This window comes from Vanellus vanellus, assembly GCF_965231255.1.
Source record: "Vanellus vanellus genome assembly, chromosome: 2".
In the NCBI taxonomy this organism is placed as follows: Eukaryota; Metazoa; Chordata; class Aves; order Charadriiformes; family Charadriidae; genus Vanellus; species Vanellus vanellus.
This window is the reverse complement of record NC_138906.1, coordinates 69,844,057-69,866,074: the sequence shown is the minus strand read 5'-3', so window position 1 is coordinate 69,866,074 and position 22,018 is coordinate 69,844,057. Positions and strand designations below refer to the sequence as shown.

General features: G+C 43.2%; 1 protein-coding gene across 1 annotated transcript in view; it reads right to left on the bottom strand.

Moving 5' to 3' along the window:
* MBOAT1 (membrane bound glycerophospholipid O-acyltransferase 1) overlaps window positions 1–14,694 on the bottom strand; it is a 65,185-nt gene extending 50,491 nt beyond the window's left edge. Inside the window, exon 1 of the mRNA XM_082479206.1 lies at window positions 14,542–14,694. Within this exon, the coding sequence (XP_082335332.1) occupies window positions 14,542–14,631 (90 nt within the window). The 5' untranslated portion in view covers window positions 14,632–14,694. The remainder of the gene's footprint in view (window positions 1–14,541) is intronic.
* Between the last annotated feature and the right edge of the window lie 7,324 nt (window positions 14,695–22,018).

Below are 22,018 nucleotides of genomic sequence, written 5' to 3'. Positions count from 1 at the left end.
CTTGGTACAACATCACTTGGCTGGTCACAGGCAAACACGATAATACCCTCTTCCCCCGTCAAGTCTAGTATAAAGCCCTGCTAACTTTTGGGCAAAAAACCTTCTCCCCCTTTGTGTGAGACAACTCCTGTCTGCTGCCAGCAGGTCTGGTGCTGCATAGGCCATTCCATTGTCAAAAAACCCCAAACTGTGGCAGTGACACCAGCCACGGAGCCACATATTAACAGACTGAGCTCGTCTGTTTCTTTCAATGTCATTGCCTGCAACTGGAAGTAGGGACGAAAAAATAACCTGTGCTCCAGATCCCCCTAGTGACTGTCCCATGGCCCTGATATCTCTTTTAATCATTTTTGCACTTCAATTTGCACTTTCGTCGCCCCCTACATGGAACAGAAGCAGTGGGTAGTAATCCAAGGGCCACACCACGCTAGGGAGTCTCTTTGTGATGTCCCTGACCCATGCCCCAGGGAGGCAGCAGACTTCCCCGAGAGTGGGGTCTGCCCTACATATCAGACCCTCTGTCCCCCTCAGAGCTGAGTCCTCCATGACTATAAGCCTCCTTTTCTTCCTTGTAGAGGTAGTCTTAATGCAGTGAGTAGGCCTTTCCGGTCTTGGTGGCTCCTCTGATGTATTTGGACTGTCAACCTCATTGTCCTTTGGCTGTTCTACTGTGCCCAGGGCCTCATACCTGTTGTACAGTAGTACAAGGGGAGAGGAGGTGGGGAAGGAGGGGGTTCGCTTGCTACGCCTAGCAGAGACTCACCTCTATTCACCATTTTCCGATAGGCCACTGCCTTCCGTGCTTTCAGCCCTACAGGGCAAGATGATATTCCTGTGATCTTTTTTTTTCCTGGTATCTGGCCCAGTCTCTCTTTCAAGGAGCTCAAGGCCTGGGTCCACCAAGTCTATTTCTTTCTCACTCTCCCTGATATTCCTTAGTCTCTCAACTTCGTCCCTGAGCTCTGCCACCAGGCTCAGCAGATCATCCACTTGCTCACACCTCACACAGCCGTTATTACTGCTACCCCTTCCTAGCTGTGCAAAGCTGTGGCACTCCCTGCAGCCTGAGGTGCCTGTGTGTTTCCGAGGGAGCAATGTCTGTGTTGCTGCATCTACTCTGGCAAGTGCTGAGGACACGGCTTTCTGGCAGGCAGAGACCATGCCTGAGCTTCTCTTACCAGGTGAGCTCACCTGTGGAACTACCAGCACCCTCAGCACCCTTCCACACAAACTGGTGTCATATTCCAGAAACTGGTACTCTGCAAGAAACTAAGCCCACTTCGAGTGCCTGAAATAGAGCTGGGGAGAAGAGAGAAAAACAAACAAAAAAGAGTGCCAACCAGGAGGCACTTCTGAAAAAAAAAAAAAAAACAACTAGTATACCTACTGCCAGATATGTGTGTGGAAGAGTTTTAGGGTAACAATGTTCCTATGCGATGGGTGTAGTTAAACACACTTGGTTTCCTGCTTCTGCAAGCAGGTGCTTCAAACCTCAGTTCCTGTCCTCTTCCTTGTCTAAGCAGTTTTGCATCTCCAAAACACCCAGTAACAGCACTTGCAGAAGAAGGGAAGGAAAACCCTTGTGAATAACAAAGAAAATGCTTTCAGTTGAGCTTAAAAACATCACTTCAGGGTCCATCAACATGGAGAGGTGAAGATCTATGTTCTTCTGCCCATGCTCCAACCTAGCAAAATATAGGGCACAGATCTCATGGTGCCACCATACACTTTCCAACACTACAAAGCCACAGAATTTGCTAAAAGAGGTACAGAAGATATTCCCAGCTACCTTTCAACATGGAACTCCCTCACAGGAAGAAGAGGATACACAAAGATTTTGGGAAGCCATCAGTAAGCGCCAGGGAAAATCTGTAGTGAATCTGCTCAGATGTTTTTGCTTTGTAGAGTTACTTTTCAGTCAGCTTAACCCGTGCAGATGCACAACTGAGAGTTTTTTCACAAGAGAAAAAAAAAAGCATGGCACAAGTGGAGAGAATATATGCAGAACCTCCTTTTTTAATAGTAAACTTTAATCAAAGCCATTTATTTGACTGGGAAAATGACACTTTCAGCTTTTATTTTGGCAATTACCTTTGCAAACATAACAGTTAGTAACTCACTCTCTTTGTTTCCATAAACAATTAAGATTTTATATTCTGCGGTTGCTTGCAGAGTCCCCCATTTCCACCGTGGCCCTTGATTCTGCTGGCAAGCAAATTTTCGAGATAGGCTAAAAAATTAAGAAAAAAGATGCATATGTTTTGTTTTGTGTTTTTTTTTTTTCCAGTTCAAGCACAATTATCTTTGTTTCATTCCTTTGCTATAACAGTGACTGTGTAGAATTAGCAAGCCTCTGTAACTGCCAACTTCAGATACTCGCTTTCACAATCATGAGATTTCACAGTCATAAAATATTGTCCTTCCCTATTGTTCTATAGTTCAAAAGTAAAATTATTGGTTTATGCTGTTTAATATCAAATATGTTTATCTAACCTTCATTCATGTGGGCTGCAGACTTATTTTTAATCCCTTCAAAACTGTGGCAGGAAGAGAAGCCACCAATAAAACGTGTACAGTGACAATATCCTGTTGTGGCTGGGTTTTCCTTCCTTATTTCTGCTCAGAATTTGTAGCACGCTCACTTCATGCTCATTTATTTTTGATCTTGAACCACACAAGAAGACAAGAACGTAGCCCCAGCTGTTTAGTTATGCCTGTTTTACAAGCATCTTACATCTACAGCAAATATCTCTGGAAGCTAAACTTTGGAGCATGTCTAATTTTAGGCACTTAACTTCAGACACAAGTAACTTGGAGATGACAAGCACTCAGGACTTGGCGCAAGTCAAACATCTCAACCGTCACTAAACTAAAATATCTGGAAATCATTAGTACCTTTCCAAAAAGTCATGCCCTGAATGAATTCCAGGGGTTACCCCCTCCAAAAAAAAATATAAAATCCTAGTTTTCAAACTTAGCAACCAAATCAAAACAAAAACTAACAGGAAAACACACAGCATAAGCAAGTATCAGTTGATGAATAAGCATAAAGAAATGTAAAGTAAACAACAAAAAAAAAGAGAAAAGACACTTGGATTTTGCTATAAATTAATTTCATTGGCACTACAGTATATTTGAGTAAAAAAGATTTAATTTCCTTGCCTCATTAAAAGCATGATGCTTTTTTCATATATCCCCCATTAGAGTTCCATACTACTATTTGCATACAGTACAGCAGAACCTTGGGTTATAACACTGATATTTTCTAAAGATAACTGCCATATCAGGAGGAAAAAAAACACCCACGTTTGTGTTACTTAGCCACAGTATTATATTTTTTTCCCCGGTGTATTCTTGCCATGCTTACGAGTCAGCAAGAGCATAAACTTAACTTGCTTTCCTTTACAAAGGACACCAATCATTAGACAACAGGAATAAATCTTTTTTTTTTTTCCCCTTTAACAGTTTGGGAAAAAAGAAAAGAATGCCCTTACATTTTAGAATGATTACAGTGATGCTCCTACTATGCAGCGACAGGCAAATTATTGTCCAAGAAACAAAATACAGCAACAAAATTCCAGAAACTCCAAGTGAGTTCTTCTCAAAATACCCTATGAACTTGAACATAGCCAGGGAAAAGAAATTCAACAATCCTTTAAGTTGCGTAAATAATTGTAACTTCCCTTTCAAACAAGCCCTTTACACATACAGCCTAAAAAAACATGCTTTAAAAGAATTAGGACATTGCATGATCCGCACAGCTGGCTTGCAAAATTTATTTCCATCTCTCTCTCTATCACAAGGTTTTATACAACTAACATCTGGCTATCTCAGAAGCACTTTGATACAGCATTTCAGATTTGATTTTCAGCAAACATAAGATATGTCAAAATGCAGATGGACTTTTTCCCACTGTTACTGTAGCACTAAAGTGCAGAGTGGTAGCGTATCAGCTTCCCTGACGCTGGGGAAGACACCCGAGCAACTAGCAGCATGTACTTTATACCACACCAGGGAGAGCAGACTTGGAAGGGGATGACCAGGGACCTGGGTCCATATTGACTGCTCAAAGTCTCTCCAGGGCACAAGACAGTAGTTCCACCTGCCAGCAAATAAATGAGGCCACCATCTCGTAGGTAGAAACAGTCCAAGCAATTGCAAAGACCCAATCCTAGACACATGAAACACAGGGACTCCTGCCATTTAGGGTCTTCTAAACTGGTCTGGTATGTTGCCCTTATTAGTGACTATGGTCAAAAACTGAAGTGTCAGAGAAAAAGGAAAAAGAGGAGGCAGATACAGAATGAATTTTCTCCTAATAATCATTTAAACCCTGACTCAATTCTATCCAGGCCAAAAAAACAGGAAGCCTGACTGAAACAGTTAGGCAATTGAGGTAATGGTGCACGTAAAATGTATGATTGATAAACAGTTAGATAACGGACTACTGATCGGGACTTCAGAACCCTACCAAAGGATGAAGGCAGACCACACCAGTCACCTGCTGGTGTAGCCTCTTCAAAGAGAATGTGCAGATGACGAAACCCTCAAATATAGCGTTAAAGATATGCAGCATGAACTGAACAGAGGGGAACTGCTCAGCATACGGACAAAAAAATAAACAACCTCAAGAGTTAAAAATCAGACCAGACAAGTAAGAGGATAAGCAAGAAGGAATTACATCGCAAAGTATATAAAGGGTCAATTACTTTCTATATAAACTGGTAGAAGGATAGCTGTAGCTTGGGCTCCTTGAAAGTGGGATGCTGGAGAAGCAAACTCTCTTGGGTGTTGGCTGATCTTCCCTACAGAGATCTGCTGCTTCCTGCCATATCACCATATGAAGAAACTCAAGCAATAAATCCAGTGTAGAGTCAAGCCCTGGGAAGAGATGACAACTCTAGCAGACCCACTCACCCATAATGGGAGCAGTCATCCTTGGGACTGCCAGAAGCAACTTGGGATCCCAAAAGCATCAGCAACACCAGAGGCAGAGCTGCCAGAAACCGGCGCCTGCAGAGGGGACAGGCCCCGAAAGGATCCAGCAAAAGAATATATACTTCCAAAAGCTTTCCCTTTTAAGCTATTAAGTATCTTACTCTGAATACTCATGTTTTTCATATAAACATCCAAGTCCTCACTGTCTCTGGCCGAGTTTTTGGCCTTAGCAGCCTCCTGTTGAAATGGGTTTCACAGTTCAGTTCTGGACTGCATGAAAAAGACCTTCATTTTAATCGCCATTGAATCTGCAGCCTTCCAATGTTATCACATTTTTCTCTTCACACAGAGAAACACTGGGAGAAAAAAGGAAGAAGTCCTAGATTATTTCATTTATGCTGCTCACGTATACTTTCACCATGATCCCTCTTAGTAGTCACATTTCTAAAGCAAAAAATCCAATTCCTTCACTTTGCTTTTGCATGTTTAAGAAGTCTGCCCTGTAATTTTTCCTCTTTTATCTTGTTCATATTTTCATTCTGGTTTCACAGCAAAGAGCTAGTCATCTTTCGATTTACAAGAGCAACTACAATGGGACAAAAATATAACTATGTCACACATTTCCCTCTGCCCCGGACCATTCTTTGTTCTAATCCTCATTTTATTTGCTCGTTAGCATCAGCAGAACATCTCTAAAACTTTCTTTCTCCAAACTGCTGAGCCCATTTTCCTCTCTGCAATGTTATGTTTGCAATTGGGAACTAGCACCCTAGCAGAGAAGTAGCAATAAAGGTAACACTAAATCAAAGTTACATTGTCTAAATAAAAAACAAACGTTTCCTTTCTTAAGAGTCTATCATATTTCACAAGGTACCACAGCAATATGCCTACACTTTCAACACACTTGTATAAAATAGGAAAACCCCACTCATACACTGAGTGCAGTGTTATTGTTGCTGTGGCAACTACAGACCACAATTTTTTGCCTCAAGAGAATTAGCATAAACACAAACATACACACAAAGGCATAAACAGCTGTGGGTGCTAACAGTGACTACAACTCACTGTGGATGTGTAACGCCACCATCAAAAACCGGATTTAATTCAAAGAGTAAGTCCTTTAACTTCCTAGTCACTACGTCCAAACCTTTTGTCTACACTTGTTTTTCACGTTCAACACAGCACAGTTGGCAAAACACCCTGAGAAATCCTGCAGTGTAAGAAGTATAAATGTAAGACAACTTAAACTCTGCTTGTGAGTGGACAAAGTAATTCTAAAACTTTCTCTCAAATAGATAAATCATTGATCTATCAGCTGGAATTTGCTGGTATAAATACTTAGTGAAAATCGCAGGAGTCAGTGATTTGAACCTCCCCTCTGTGCGTGCGCACATGAGATAAACAAAGTCAATACTGTACTACTCTTTAACACTCCCTTGCACTGATAACAGGAAAAAACCTACTTTCACCAGTTTATAATGTCATTTAAGCTAGGAATAAGAGTTAATAATTAAATCTTTTCTACTCAGTGGTCCTTTAAAAAAAAAAAGTTTTAAATCAAACTGATACATAAGCATGAAAACAAGCATGAAAGTTATTTGAGAAATGTCGGGAGCAGGGGGTCCTCAAACGTCTTGGGTTTTCCCTTGTCATTTTGCCTTCCCCATTCCTGCCCTATCTGCATACCAGTGCCAAACTGCACTTGAACAAGAAACCACAAACGAAGAAATTGCTCAAGTCCAATTAGAGCTTTTGTCACAAGACCAGGGCCTGTAGAAGAAGCAAACGCTCATTCTGTGCACAACAGCCAACAGCTGAAGTTTCTTTCTTGGCCTGAAATTTTTAGTTTTTCAGTATTCTGTGTGCAATCCAAAAGACTGATCTAAAGGAGTATTTTCTTGCCTCCTTTTTCCCTCCCAGACATCCCCAGCCTGACTCACTCACTGAACCTGAAGACCACAGAATATAATCTGATACTGACAAATAACCTTTAAAGTCGCTATTCCATAGGATTGCCAGATTTTTGTCTGGGACTCATCAGGCAGATACACACACTCAGGTGTTGTTTCAATTTATTTGATTCGAAAATATGTTTGGAAGAGGTTTCTTTCTCACATTATTGACATTTCTTTTTTTTTTTTAAGCTTGAAATTTTCTTATCATGAGGGAAGCCCAAAACACAGTAAAAAAATTATTTCCCACCCAACTCCATTAAGGATACAACATACTGTAAATAGTCCCCCAGAAAAGTTCTAAAAAAACCCCATTTATATCAGAAACTATAGCTTGTGCTTTTGTTTTTGTGCTCACCTATGATTCTGCAAAAGCTGTTTAAAATGCCTTAAGCCAGGGAAAAAAGGACTGGTGAAAATGAACATTTCCAATCGAGATCATAAGAAGAAGAATGATCAAATCCCACCTTGCTCTGGGGAGGGACCACCCGAAAGGCTTCCCCTTGGCCGTTTTTCTCCACGTGCCATTCTTCCCATTGGCAGAAACAGGACAGGACAGGCTGACCCAGCTGAGCCCCATGCAGAACAGACTGGATTCCACATTGTCAGAAGTGACCAAACAAGCCTGACCAGTGCTATGCTCTGAAGAAACCACCAAATGAAGGTCAGAGATTTCCACTATGGCTATCTTACCAGGTAGTGCAGCACAGCAGAAGTGGGTCTGAAGAGCAAAACAGCTGAAGATGAGGAGTTCACATTGACATAACTTGCTGTCTGGAGGGTCTCACTTCAGAGGAGCTGAATCTGGTGCTGCCGGCTATGTTCCCTGTAGCATTCGAAGCACTGCAGGTTCCTGGGGCACATCCTTCAGCTCCATATTCTCAGAAAGGTACCCTGCACAGATGCTCTGGGGCCACTTCATGTACAAAATGCGCTAAGTGGGGACAGTCCAGAGATTCATTCCCAAAGCACACTCCTGATCCAAACTACATGTTAACATAAACGCTCCCACTATTAGTAAAGGACAGTAGAAATTTATGCAACAGGCTGTACTTTTAAGAGCAAGCCTGAGTTTAAGGAAGCCCTCCTTAAGAACAGTCACTAGACTACCTGAGCATCCAGGAGATGAGGTTTGGTACCCTCAAGGTTACCTGTAACTACTAGGTCACATACAGAGTGATTTTTTCACTCTAAAGAGAAACACAGCCCGTTGACATCAGACTTTTTACTTAGTTTTGGACAAGTGCAGAAGGCCGGATTCACCTCTGCACTGATGCCAAGCCCAGTACTGCAGCCTCCCCTGCCCAGGGATTACTAGCACCACTTGCAGTTTGGCAAGTCTACCTCGAGAGCTGCCCATTCTCGTGAATGGTAACAGGAGCCAAGGAGCACAAGGGCATTAAATATTGTGCCAGGCTGGCCAACACGTAGTAAATCCTAAGCATTAGGGGCTCCCCTGAAAGCACAGAGCCAGCTCTGTGCTTGGTGCCTAGACCCCTAGGCTGGAGCCCAAGGGTCTTCGTCACTACTTTATATTGTCTCAAAATAGCTGCAGAGCACCACTAAATCAGTGCTGGTGTAATTAATGTGCAGAGAAGGTTTCAGGAAACTTTATGCAGCACTTTAACGTTTATTTTTCCGAATCTCATTTAACACAAATGAGAAGGAAACTGCTTAAAAGGGGGAAAATTGCAAGTGGCTGATTCCAGTTGCACTTTTGTCCCTTGCCAAATGAAAAACTTAATAGGACAGACTTTGTTTTCAAGGCATGAGGGATGTGGAAATATTTACACCCATAATACCAAACCATCAGCCATGAGGATCAAGACTGCAGTGCCAAACTGAGTGAGAACACGTTGAAAAAGGCAGCATATGTTTCCAAGGCAGATGAAAATGTGTATTACTGCAGTTCTGCAGTAATAGCTGACCTGAACAGAAAGAAATGCTCTGGAGACAGCCTTAATCTTTGGAAAGTACTATACCTCTGTCTCAAGAACATACAGAATTTTCGATGCTGTACAAGTGGGTGCAACAAGTTAGAGAGTGGATTTGTTCTAAATGCACAGAGAAGCCGTGCAGCCCACGAGCACTATGAACTGCTCTGCTTGCAGGCACCTGTTTAACTGGGGACCTAAAACAGGGTCAGCAAGACTATGCCTCTGTTCTTTAAATTGAGTGCTATGTCCTTCATGGCATTGTAGTAAAAAGATAATGATTTCTCTTAAGGATGATAGTTTTACAAAATCTGTCTACTCAAAAGTCAGAAAATATCAAAACTGAAGTTGGTTTTGGCAACCTAAGTAATATCTCTCCATAAACGTGTTTTAAGATGTCGATTTCAAATTTCATTTTTGCTTACTGTTTCTCAAATAACTAAAAGTTACACAGTGTTATTTTTTGCAGTTGAGGGTGTCAGGCAGGGAGTCATTAAGTCTGACAAGTACTGCTGCAATTCAAAATGAAAACACTGAATTTTCAACTGCAGAATGACTGGCATTAGGGAATAAAAATGTAGCATAGTTCATACCAAACATGGACGACTGTTGCTGTTGCCTTAGAGTAGCTTCTTTCAGGTAAAAACAAGATACTACTCACAATTATGTCTTCAATGAACTTCCATCTTTATTTATCTCATTTCAATATCTAACAATTTTTTTTTTTTTCCTTCAGCATTACCTCTTCTAATGCCCCTACTGATGACCATTAAAGGAACCTTAAAGTTCCCAGCCTAAGTCTGTTGAGTTCCTAGAAAGCTAATTTTTTATTTGGCTTCTCGTTGCCCAAAAAGTGGATTAGAAAAACCATGCAAAGAGGCTTGGGACTAACAAATCTGCTGACTAGCTAAACCAGAAGGTGTAGAAGGAAAACTGAAGTTGAACAGCAAAAGAGCTGAAAAATGTGAACAAACAACCCCTGATCTGGGGATCAGAATTCATGTTGATTTTTGGCAAAAGGAAAAAACATACATATACTTTTTTCTTTTCTTTCTCCTTTCAAAACCAATTCACCAGCATGCTTTGGGCAGAGAGCTATTCAAACTGAAGGAATAGTAGGAGGACATCTCTAATACTTCAACTATCCCAAGATTCAGAGGCATGTCCCGTAAGCATCCAAAATTAAGTTTATGTGGACATTTTTTCCCCTTTGTGGAAACACGTCTGGCCTCATCAATGAAAACACTTAAGTTAATTTAAAAGCCCTCTGATATAAACATGAGAAGATGCTCATATTACTCTTTTTTTTTTTTTGAGAGAGAGAGAGAGCCCTTGAACACAGAACGTATTACCCTGACAATCAACAAACTTAGTACTGTCTAACAAAAGTTAGGGTAAAGCCTGTTAAAATGTAAGGTTTGTGGTACAGCAGTTGAGGATTTGCATTTGGACTGCTACTTCTAAGGCAATAGGTAACCTCGGATATCAAAGGTACTGCAAAATAACCTTAAGAAGTGAAACTTTTTTTAATTAAATGTCTTAACCCTTTTAATCTGAATTACTTCTAGAGATGCCCAGGGCTTAGGAAGTAAAAACTCCATGTGGATAAACAATGTCATTAAACTTACTTTTAATATACTTTTAAATACTATACGTATTTCTTCACTGTATTTACACACACATGCACTCTATTTACAGAAATTACACTATTAAAAGTTTAATCTTTAACTTACCATATCTCACTGATTTATGCTAGAGGATGATGTCTCAAAATTGGTGATTTCAGGCATATATGACAAAAAAATACATACTTTGCCAACCCTTACTGTATAAGTATACTGGATGGATGACATTCCAGAATCAGCGATTTGGGGCATGTGACAAGAAAAAAAACAACCCAAAACTCTTTTCCAAATGCTGCTGGAGGTGTGTCATTGACCTAGACAGATATTTTTAGAACCCAAGTCAGCTAAACTTCAAAGTCTGCTTTCCTGGGACATGATGATGAATTGAACACAGAGAGTCTTTTCATCCTCTTTCAAGCTCATTAATTTTGTTACTGAATATAGCACTTCTTAAAAAATAATATTTCAATGCTAAATTCAAAGATAACTCATCCATTAAAGAGACACACAAACACACACTGAGAAATCAGGATTATTTTAGCATCTAAAGCAGAAAACATCTCAATGTTTTCATGCAGTACACTGTCTACTAAATAAAATGTGACAGTCTGCCAGGTACACAGCGCAACTAGGAATTGCACTCTGTAATTCTGCACTGTTTTTAAACCTAAGTTGTAATTTTTTAAAATTAAGAAAACCACCAATGTGAAAAGTGACATTTTCATATTCATCCATGCTTCCTATGGTGAGTGATACAACAGCTGCTTATTAGATGACAAAACATTTTCCACCTACCATTGGTCCAGCTTTTCTGCCACTGCTATGAAAGGGTAAAGATTATGACATTTATTCTTCAGACCAGCAGCTCAACTTTTTTTCTTGTCTTTCTCATTGACTGAAATCTCTCTCATAGCACAGACCTCATGGAAAACCATCTCTATAAAAGAAGGGACAAGTCCTTCCTGCACTGAACAGAGGCGGACACACGTAGCTTTCACGTACCACAGTGATCTGGAGGGTCTAAACTCTACCTGTGTGCCTTTGTCTCTCACTCTCTGGGCACTTCTCAGCATTTCTGAAAGCTCAGGGCCAGCCATGGGCAACCACCAGCCACACAGACCAGAGAGAGATTTAGGCTGTCACGATCCAACAGGCCAAGCATGAGGACGCTGACATACAGCAACAAACCAGAGATTATCTCCCCTGTTGCAGCCTAGCCACCACATGGAAGGCATAGAGAGCCTGTTAGCATTGCAATAAGGGACTGGTATAAAACCAGTCCCTGCTACACATGGGATTCGTATCTAGCAAAATAGTCTTTCATATACAGAGCTCCGTTCCGTGCAGAGGAGCAACTGAACTTTTCTATTCCCCCTCAGCAAAAGCCACCTCTCATTCTAATAAGGAAGGTAACCAACCCACCTGGCAAAAGAACTCTGTGAAAGTGTTGAAAGTGTTATTATTTTGTTTCTGGGGTCATAAGCACTGCAGGCTGGAGATGAAACTCATGTCATTTGAGGGGACAGCGGTGGCACAATGCTTCCACGCAGTGATCTGGGTATTTCCTACTTCAGGGCAGCAGAAATTGCTGATTAGGGCATCCCAATCACTATTTGGCATGGTCCAGGACATTGCAGTGAGGAAAGAGGGGGAGACTTTTTTAAACGGCTGATAGCATAATCTCACAGGGACAATTAATCGGGGGGGGGGGGGGGCAGGAGATGATTTTCAGGTGAGGAAAGCTGCATTTCAGCACAGCTTTGCTGCAGTTCTGAGATGAACCCCAGCAAGGGGGTTTCCTCTCAGCCCAGCACTGCTCAGAGCTGCTGGAGCCAGTGGGGTCATTTGCAGGGACAGCGCTTATGCCTGCACATGCACAGCCCAGCCACACCACCAACCCTGAGGCATGCCTCCCCTGCTTACTGGTCTGGGCTTAAGATGCAAACCACCAGGCATGCAGGCGCCCACCATCAGCACCCATGAGACTGGGGTCCTGGGATGAACACAGCATGTAAACAGATGCAGTGAAGCATCCTCAGGCCCCAGAAGAGCACAGGGAGAATTTTCTCCATGGACAACATCATAGAAACATAGAATGGTTTAGGTTGGAAAGGACCTTGAAGATCATCGAGTTCCAACCCCTCTGCCACAGGCAGGGACACCTCCCACTAGGACCAGGTTGCCCAAGGCCACATGCAGCCTGGCCTTAAACACCTCCAGGGATGGGGCACCCACAACCTCTCTGGGCAACCTGTTCCAGTGACTCACCACCCTCAAAGTGAAAAACTTCTTCCTAATGTTTAATCTAAACCTCCCTCTTCTAGTTTAAATCCATTCCCCCTCATCCTATCGCTACATGCCCTAGTCAAAAGTCCTTCCCCAGCTCTCCTGTAGGCCCCCTTTAGGTACTGGAAGGCCACAATAAGATCTCCGCGGAGCCTTCTCTTCTGCAGGCTGAACAGCCCCAACTCTTTCAGCCTCTCCTCATAGGAGAGGTGCTCCAGCCCTCAGATCATCCTCGTGGCCCTCCTCTGGACGCGCTCCAGCAGGTCCTTCTTATGTTGGGGACTCCAGAGCTGGATGCAGTACTCCAGGTGGGGTCTCACAAGAGTGGAGTAGAGGGGCAGAATCACCTCCTTTGATCTGCTGGCCACACTTCTTTTGATGCAGCCCAGGATACATCGTCTTTGTATCACCTTGGCTGAATGGAAGGACAAGTTTTGGAAAGCTTAGAAAGAAAAACTGCAGTCTGTCAAGTCTTCATTGTTCGGTGACCCAGTCAGCCTAACACTGTACATATGCCATGGCATCACAAACAAGCTGGAATGGTAAATGTTTGCTATTCCTGGTTCCTTTGGTGCTCCCGTATTCGTCAATCATGGCACAGAATACCTCAAAAAAGAAACTATCGCTATTCATGTGCCTTCTCCTAAATTAATAGCTTATAGATAATTATAGGCCTTTACTGTTTGACTGTTTTAGCGTTGAGCAACAGATCTCTTTTTTGCATCAAAACCTGTCTTCTCTTATAAAAGGCAAAAACTGGCATGGTTAGATGTAGGGGTTTAATCTATAAAGTGACATATTTCTTACTCAACTTCAAAAACAAACAGTAGTAAAAAATGACACATAGCACCGGCCACTCTGCAAACATAAGAAAGCAAATAAATCTCAAATCTTCTGTTGATTTTTACCAGCACGTCTCTGCTGCCCTGCTTTCTTGGAGCACAGCTCAACCTCCCAGCAGTTCGGTGGAGATCAGCGCAAACTTCCAGACCGAACTTCCTCCTTGCTGACAGAACGCAGGGAGGCAGCAGGTGCGCGCGGGCTTGAGAGGCAATAAAAGGTGGCGGTGCGGGAAGGACGTTATCTGCCTGTTAGGGGTCAGCTTAACTGAGAGGCTACAAGGAACCAGACAACTCCACAGCCAAAAATACAGTAAGCTGTTAAGCATTTCACACGAACTCGCTCGCCCATAAGAGTGCTTTCTCGTGCGCCGGCCTGCGCGCTTCACGCATCTCCACGCATGTGCTCTGCAGTGCCATCAGGCACTCGCACCAGGCTGAAAGAGACTTCTGTGCCGCCTTTCCACAGACCCGTAGCCACCGGAGCAGTGCCCGAATGTAATGACTCCTTAGGAGGCACGCTGCGGCCGCCCTCCCGCGCAGTGCCCGTCCCCCAAACACCTCACCAGAGGTGGACAAGCACCTGAGCTACTCCAACCTTTCAAACTTCGCCACAGTTACCTCGACACCCTGACTCACAGCACCCAGCAGCAGACTTCTTGCAAGAGGACGAAGAGCGCCAGGCATTGCCGGGAAAAATCAGAGGGGTCTCCCGGTAACCGGCAACCAGCCAGCCCGGCAAAGCCGCGCGGCTCAACCCCAGCCCGCCCCCGCCGTGCGCCTTCCTCTTCCCTCGCCGAAACCCCTTTCCACCCCAAGGTTTTCCGCGGTGGACGGTGCCCCCCCCCCCCCTCCGGGGCTCTTTGGCAGATGCAAAGCGTGACAGCGACGGTATACTCGTCTACTGCCAGAGAAGCGCGCCCTCCTCACACGCCTCGGCACCCCCTTTCCCTACGCGCAGCCTCACCTGGTCCAGCGGGATGCCCAGCAGCCCGCTCAGCGGGTGCAGCAAGGTGGAGCCGGTGGTGCGGTGCGGGGCGCCGGGCGGCTCGGCCATGCTGCATCCCCACCACCACCACCGCCGCCGCCGCCCACCGGCCACACACCCCCCGGCCCGGCTCGCTCCGCTCCGCTCCGGGTGAGCCGGCCGCCGCCGCCCCGCCGCGCCCCACCGCGCCGCGCCGGCCGCCGGGCCGCAGGGGGCGCTCGGCGGGGCGGGGCCGGGCTGGGCCGCCGCCAACGGCCGGGGGCGGGGCGGGCGCCGCGGGCGGGGAGCCGGGAGCAGTATCCATCCCCGGGGCCTCACCTGCCGCCTCCCGTCGCCGCCGGGAGAAGCTGAGGCGGGGGGGTGGGGGAAGGGAAGAGTAGTGCAGGTGGCGGGCGCGGGGGTGGCCCGTTATAACGGCCGGATTCGAATTTGAAAGGCAACTGCTCTGTCCTGAGGGAGCCCTCACCCCCCCCCGCCTCCGCCGCAGCAGCGGCGTGTTTGTTACGGGAAGTGAAAAACATCCTGCGCGTCCCCTCCACAACTCCTCTCCGGGGGGTTCCCCGGCAGCCCCGGGGCGGGGGCGGAAGCGGGGCGGAGCGGTTAACGCCTCGGTGGCCGGGGCCGGGGCCGGTGGCGGGAGGAGCGGAGCGCGCGCGGGGCTGGCACACGGGGCGTGGTGGGCGAGTGGGCCCGGTGCGGGCGGCGGCAGCGAGTGGGCCCGGTGCGGGCGGCATCCGCCTGCAGTGGCAGCGGGACGGGTTGACGGTGCGCCGGGCGGGCCGCCAGTCAGCCACGGACGGGGCCGACGGTGGCAGCTCGGCGTGGTGCCCCTGCCCCAGCTGCTTCTCAGAAGCATTAACTCCCTCCTGACACCAGCGGGGCCGAGGTGCCGGTTCACACCTGCCCCGAGCAGGGGGGAGCTGGAGTTTCATAACCCGAACAGTTGTAAGAAGTTTTATAATTTTTTAATTTTTTTTTTTTATTAACACAGGTAGGTTGTTTTCGGTCATTGCTCGTAAAAGTACTAACGTTTTTTTAACGGAGAGTCACCAAGCATTCAGCCTGTGGTTCGCATCTCTGGAAACTACGATGCATGTGATTTGGGGAAATGGCAACATTTCCTTGATAGGGGGGAAAAAAAAAAAAAGAAAAAGAAAAAGGAGTAGGAGTTTTAAGTGATATGTTTATCTTGTAAGTGAAATACGGCCGTTAAAAAGGTACTTCTGCCAAGATCATCTATCTGCAGGAGGAGGGTTCTTACGCTGGCCCTGGACAATGTAGTATTGTGTTGCAAGGAGAGCTCGGGCAACGTTGCAAAGCTTTCTGTTCAGCTCGTGCTGCTGACATGCTTAGAACCTGAAATACCCTAAAGGTTTTGCACGGGCTCGGTTTCAGTCTCTTTAATAGGCCCATCATTTTCTCTTCTTCAAATAATTGCTGACTCTGGAAGCTGAAACTGTAGTTGTGGCTTAAAACCATAGCATGCTGTGTTCAAAGTATCCTGCTTATACTATGCAAGTGAGTGCTGTGCTGGAAAACACAGGCAAAAATTGTTCAGTAGGGAAGGAGTTTTACAGCAACAATGTTGTCTTAATAGTATTGTTTTAGTGGTGGCAGTCTGAATATATATAAAAATATATATACATACACACACTCTAAATAGAGAAAGTAAGCGGTTTGGAAGGAATGGGTAGCCATGCGTAAGAGTTCCTAACATTTTCCATTAGAAGTCCCTCTTTCCAGTTGTTTAAAATTGCCAGCCTAAAACAATCTGGATGGAACTTTCCATGGGCTGTGTCCACCACAAGTGGGCTGCTTGTTGAGCTTCGGCTAAAACCATTGACCTGCTTTTGGGAACAGAATAAAAAAGATTTATTACACACACGTTACAGATATTCTCAAAGATTTTTTTTCACTGTGGAAATCTTGTACCTCTGGGACAGTGAGTTCGAGTTTAGATGTGGTAGTTTTCCTGGAATCAAGGGAATGCCTTTCATTGTCTTTGTGAAACTACTCAAGAGTAACCAACTGCCAGAATTCTGGGGAAAAAGCCACACATAATCCATGTGGAGACTTAGGGGGTCAGCATATAACATCTCTGAAGACCATAAGAGTTCTTCAGCCCTCCACATTTCTGCCATGTAACTGGACTCCATCTATTTCTGCCACTCCAGGGGTAGAGTGGGATACCACACGACTGTCTCTCTATAGTCAGTACTCAGCCATCTGGGCTTTGTGCGGTGGTGGAAACAGCTGCTCCGGAAAACAGCTGGAAGGAGAAAAGGACAGAGGGAGAAAGCCAGGAGCGAGAGCACAAGAAGGAGGAAGATGGCGATTCTGAAGTGGGTTACCACAAGAAGCCCGGTGATGGGAACTAGAGCAAAGTTGGCTACAGATATAAAGGAACAGAAGCAAAGCGAGCTATGGTTAGGAGGACAGAATTGGTGAGGGAAGTGTATTAGTGAGAAGGGGGTGGGACAGAAGTTTGAGAAGAAAGGCAAGATAATATTAAGGAGAAAGCACTGGGGAGAGAGACAGGAAAAGCTGAGAGTGGCAACAGGGGAGGAAAGAAAAATTATTGTTGAAAACTACTATTTGAGGATTTCAGTGCTCCTCTTCCTGTTTATCGAGCAGCTTTGAAATACATAAGCAAAATACTGTCAGCTTATAGTCATGGAACACTGGTATAATCCCAAAACAAGGAGAAAGTAGATTCTGCCTCCAAACCTGAGCTGTCAGCAGGAGAGCTTGGTTTAATGTCTCCTTAATGCAGTCTTTGGTGCACATCCTTCTGGGGGAGCTTTTCTAGCTTGGTTACAGGGTAGTACAGATGCATGGAGCCAGCAACACAGTGCGTTATGCAGAGTCTGTGCTCCTGGAAGGGGGAGCTCTGTTACAAGAGACACTTGAACTGGCACTGCATAGTGCCAAGGGATATTTGAAAGGGCTAAATCCAACTGAGCTCACTGCTGGATCCAAACTGGCTCAGCAAAGATACATTCATGATACACTGCACTTAGACTAGAATGCTCTCCTACACCATACCATGCTTGAAGGGACCCATTCTGAGTATCTTTGTGTCACTGCCGTATTTGATTTATAAACTAATTTGCACGTGGAAATTGTATGTCACTGTCTGTTGCCCCCTTCTCCACTGGCAAGACCACCTACAAGGTGTAAAAGTACCCATAACCTGTCAGACCAAAAGGTTATTTAGGTCTCTTTTCTCTGACAGTGACAATTGTGGATGCTTAGGCAAGGTATGCAAGAAACATGGCAAATACAGAGCAGTCCTTTTACTTTGTACTCTCCCAGCTTCTAGCCATCAGGACTTCCCAAGATGGAAATTTCATCTGGAATATCATGTTAAATAGCCACTGATGGGCCTATGTTACATGTCTAATATTTTTGAATTCACTTATATTTTTTACCACCACAATATCCCATGAGTTCTGCTATTTAATTATGTGCTATATGAAAAACTACTTCCTTTGATTTGTCTTAAAGCAGCTGCCTTGTAATTTCATTGGGTGCTGTCTTGTTCTTGTGCTGTGAGAAATAAGTGAGTAATCATTGCTTAATCACCTCCCCCATGCTATTCATAACTTTGTATACCCTGGGTTGTCTCTTGTTCTCACTGAGGAGTCTAGTAATTTCTCATTATATGGAAGTCATTGCTATCTTTGTTCTTCCTTTTCACCCTTTTCTGTTTCTATTTTTGAAAGGGAGACACTGTAGATTTATGTGTTAACATAATGTTTTGTTCTGTAGTCCTTTACCGAAAATTCCTAACATCATCCCCAGCCTAACGTGTATGTATAATCAAGAGTTGCTTTTTCCTGTTTACATTTATCAATACTAAGTATCAACAGTCTTTAAATTGCCCCACAATACAAGAATGTGGTCTGTGGAAGTTGTATCTGTTGATGTGTTGCAACTCTATAACGAAACTTTGATTATCCTGGATTATTTCATATCCTTGCTAACTTTGTCTTCTCATGTCCTTTTCTAAAAACTTAATGTGTTCAACAGGACAGATTCCTTTGTATTAATTTCCAATTCAACTTTTATTCTCATGCATTATTTATTCCCAGGAGGGACTATTCCCTACTATTCTGATTACTTTATTTCTGTGGGTGCAGAACCTTACCCCCAGTAATCTGGAAATACAAATATACTTTCTTGACAGGATCACCCTCAGTGTTCAGAGAATGCTAATGGATTTGTGATGTATAACTTCTGTACAATGGCTATAGTTTCCCCATTATATCATCGTTACCTGGGTGTCTACTCATTTCATCATTTGCTCTGCAGCTTCTACCTGTTTGCATATGGGAGTCCCGCTCTGTGATTTTCTGATCCTGCCTGATTGATATGGTTCCATATGGTGAGTGTTACTCTTCAGTGGAAGGTTTTGTTTTATGATTTAAACAGTAGAAGACAGTTCACTGGACAATGTGGAGAAGTCACAGAGACAGTAATTTAATAGTTAGGAAATGCAGGAATGAAGGTTGCCAGCGCAGCACCCAAGCACAGCGTAGCAACGTTCAAAGACAACTAGAATGATCTTACCAATAGAAATTTTACTCTGATACTAAAAAGTCCCTTTTATCATTGCACAGGTATTTTAAACTCTGGCCTTGCCAATACTAATTTTGGAAGAATCCAGAAAAGGTTGGAAAAGGGGGAAAGGAGGGAGAAACCAAGAATTTGATTCCGCAGTTAAGGAAATAAAGATGTGAAAGTGCCCATAAAGTATCTGTGTGAATGAAACTCATCAGAGGTGAGCTATAAATTATTCCTGTGCTCCTTTTGCTTCAAAATGAAGGGGAATGGGTTTGTTTTTAAATCCTGATTCCTTTTGACATTGGAAACTTAGGCAGAGGGGCCATGGTGGCCTGTGGATGAACTGCAGGTCTAGAAGATACACAATATTGCAAGAAACAAAGCTGAGCAACTGAGAAAGTGGTTGGAAATTTTTTTCTAGGTAACATCTGTACATCTGCATGGCTGTAAAGTTGTAGCACTGATGGCCTTCAACAGTATCAAAAGAGAACGTTATCTGCTGAAGGAGGCTTCAGAGATCATTGGATAATGAATTTTAATATTTTAAAATAATAGTGAATTAGAATCAGGATCTATTGATGCAAAATTAAAGACAGTGGAAGACAATGAACAGAGGTTTATATATACTTCATAGCTTGTGATTTGTTCTACCGATATGAGGCCACCTGTGTGTAGCCTTGAGATAATTTTGCAGCCTTGTTTCTTTTCATGCTGCTGAGAGGGATCTCTTGACTTTAATAAAACCAGTGGTCATATGGCAGGCATGTGTAAATATAGAAGAATTCTTTTTTCCATTTACTAGTGAATTCAAAAGAAGATGGTTTATATCAGATCTTTTAGTGAGGTCTACTCTTCTTCATTCACTTTTAGATATAGAAGACTGCGTAATACAGCTTGAAACTAAAACTGTGGAAGGGCATTTAGTGATTTACAAAATGAGAAATTGCAAAAATTGAAGTTTAATAAGAATTACTCATAACTAATATGAAAAAGGTAAAGGTTCATGGAAATAGTTCAGGACCCAGGCAGTAACTATTGGACATGTGGAGATTTCAATTCAATTACATTTAAGGAAATCAAGGGAAGGATTTTATAAAGAAAATGGAAGATGTCCAGGAGTATTGAAATAATATTTTATATTGAAAAACTATTTAAATAATTATGTTTGTATTCTTAAGAAAGGATTTGCGGAGCAGTCGTAAAGGCAAATTGTAGTGCACAAAAGTTTTTGATAGTAACATTCCTTCAAAATTCCAGGTTTAAGTTTACTAGGAACCATCAGTGTATCCAGCATAACTCTTCTTACCTGTGTTAAATGAAAACAGAACACAAAGATAACTTAATATAGCATGACTTTCCAGCTTCTTTGCATTGTACTTCACTGGCAACTTGTTTTTCTGTTGTATCATCCCAGTCTTCACAGTGCAAGTACCTTAGAGTTTGTTCTCTTCTACCATCTAGAGGGGAAACTGTACAACACAGAGAAAAGTCATTTTAACTTTGCCAGAAAGTTAGACAAATAGTTCCAATTCCTTATATCATAATTGTTTCCCAGAAATACTTTTTGCAGTAAATATAATAGGCAGAGAAAAAAAAATATGTTGAAACCAGTCAAGACTTACAGTTAGCAGAAAGTTATTCTAGTGGTTTTAAAGCTGTAGGTGTAATACTACAATTTTACATAAAGAAAAATTAAACTTGTATAAGCAAAAAAGTCCTTTCAATTGTAGTTAAAAGTCTCATGGAAAAGATTAAATTACATTCCAGGAATCATTCAGTACTGTTGCATGGATTTAGAAAGCCAAGATCTACAAAGTTTTTTGTCCACTACTGCTATCAAATAACAGTTAGCTAACTCCACTGCTCTGCAACATGTGTAGCCTGAATAAGATATCTAGTAACACTAGGGCTAACTGAACACTTTGTCCTACAGTACGCTGTTAAAGAGGTCTAATTGTGTGTATGAGTATTCTAGTTGTGGATAGTCATGACTTTTTCAATTAATGTCCAAAGGAAAAAAGAAATTACGGGTAAGTATGATTTGAAGCTGATTTAAGATGACCAATATATTTATTATGTAAATACAAGAAATTCTGGATTGTAAAGATTTTCAAATCTGTTTGTTTCATAGAAATTGCCTTTTTCTACTTTAAATTAGTACTTCATTACTCTATTTGAGTGAGTATCTGTAGAGATCTAGTCAACGCATGCTCAGCTAAAATCTCATCCAGCCTCTCATTGTCTCTTGTTTTGATTACTGAAACGTTTTTTTTTTTCCTGCAGCATTGGTAAATTTACACTTGTCCGATCAGAATGCTACTGCAAAGTGTATTTCCCAAATTCACCGCTTTGAACATATCACTCCTATTTTTGCATATTCTGTTTTGCTCCGTCTTGTGTCATTCTTCCTTTTCTAGGTTCCCATTGTCTGTCCATCCACCGTAAGACAAGCGTTGCCCTTATGTTAGATTTTCAAACAAGCACTCCTGGGTTTTTTTTCTGAACTTGCCCTTCTACAATTAGGAGTTGACCCCAATAAACATGCAAGATTAATATACTATCCTCTTTTTAATTACTTCTTAAAACTTTTTTTTCTTATTGTTTCAAGCGGGGAGGTGGAGGGGGACACGACGACGACGCTTTTCCACTGAAAGCTTGTCAACAGAGGGTTGTTATGCTGAGATCACAGCATATTCACTGATTAGTGCTGTCTTATTGTTTCCTTGGCCTCCTATGCCAGCTGGTCTATATCCAGCTTTGAATCCTGCCTCCTACTTAGATCATTAGCCCCTTCAGCTGGGGCCGCCTGCTTTATTCTGGGCTTGTGTAACATCCAGCAAAATAGGGTCTTCCTCCATGAATACAGCTGCTTCGTGCAGTGATAATAAAC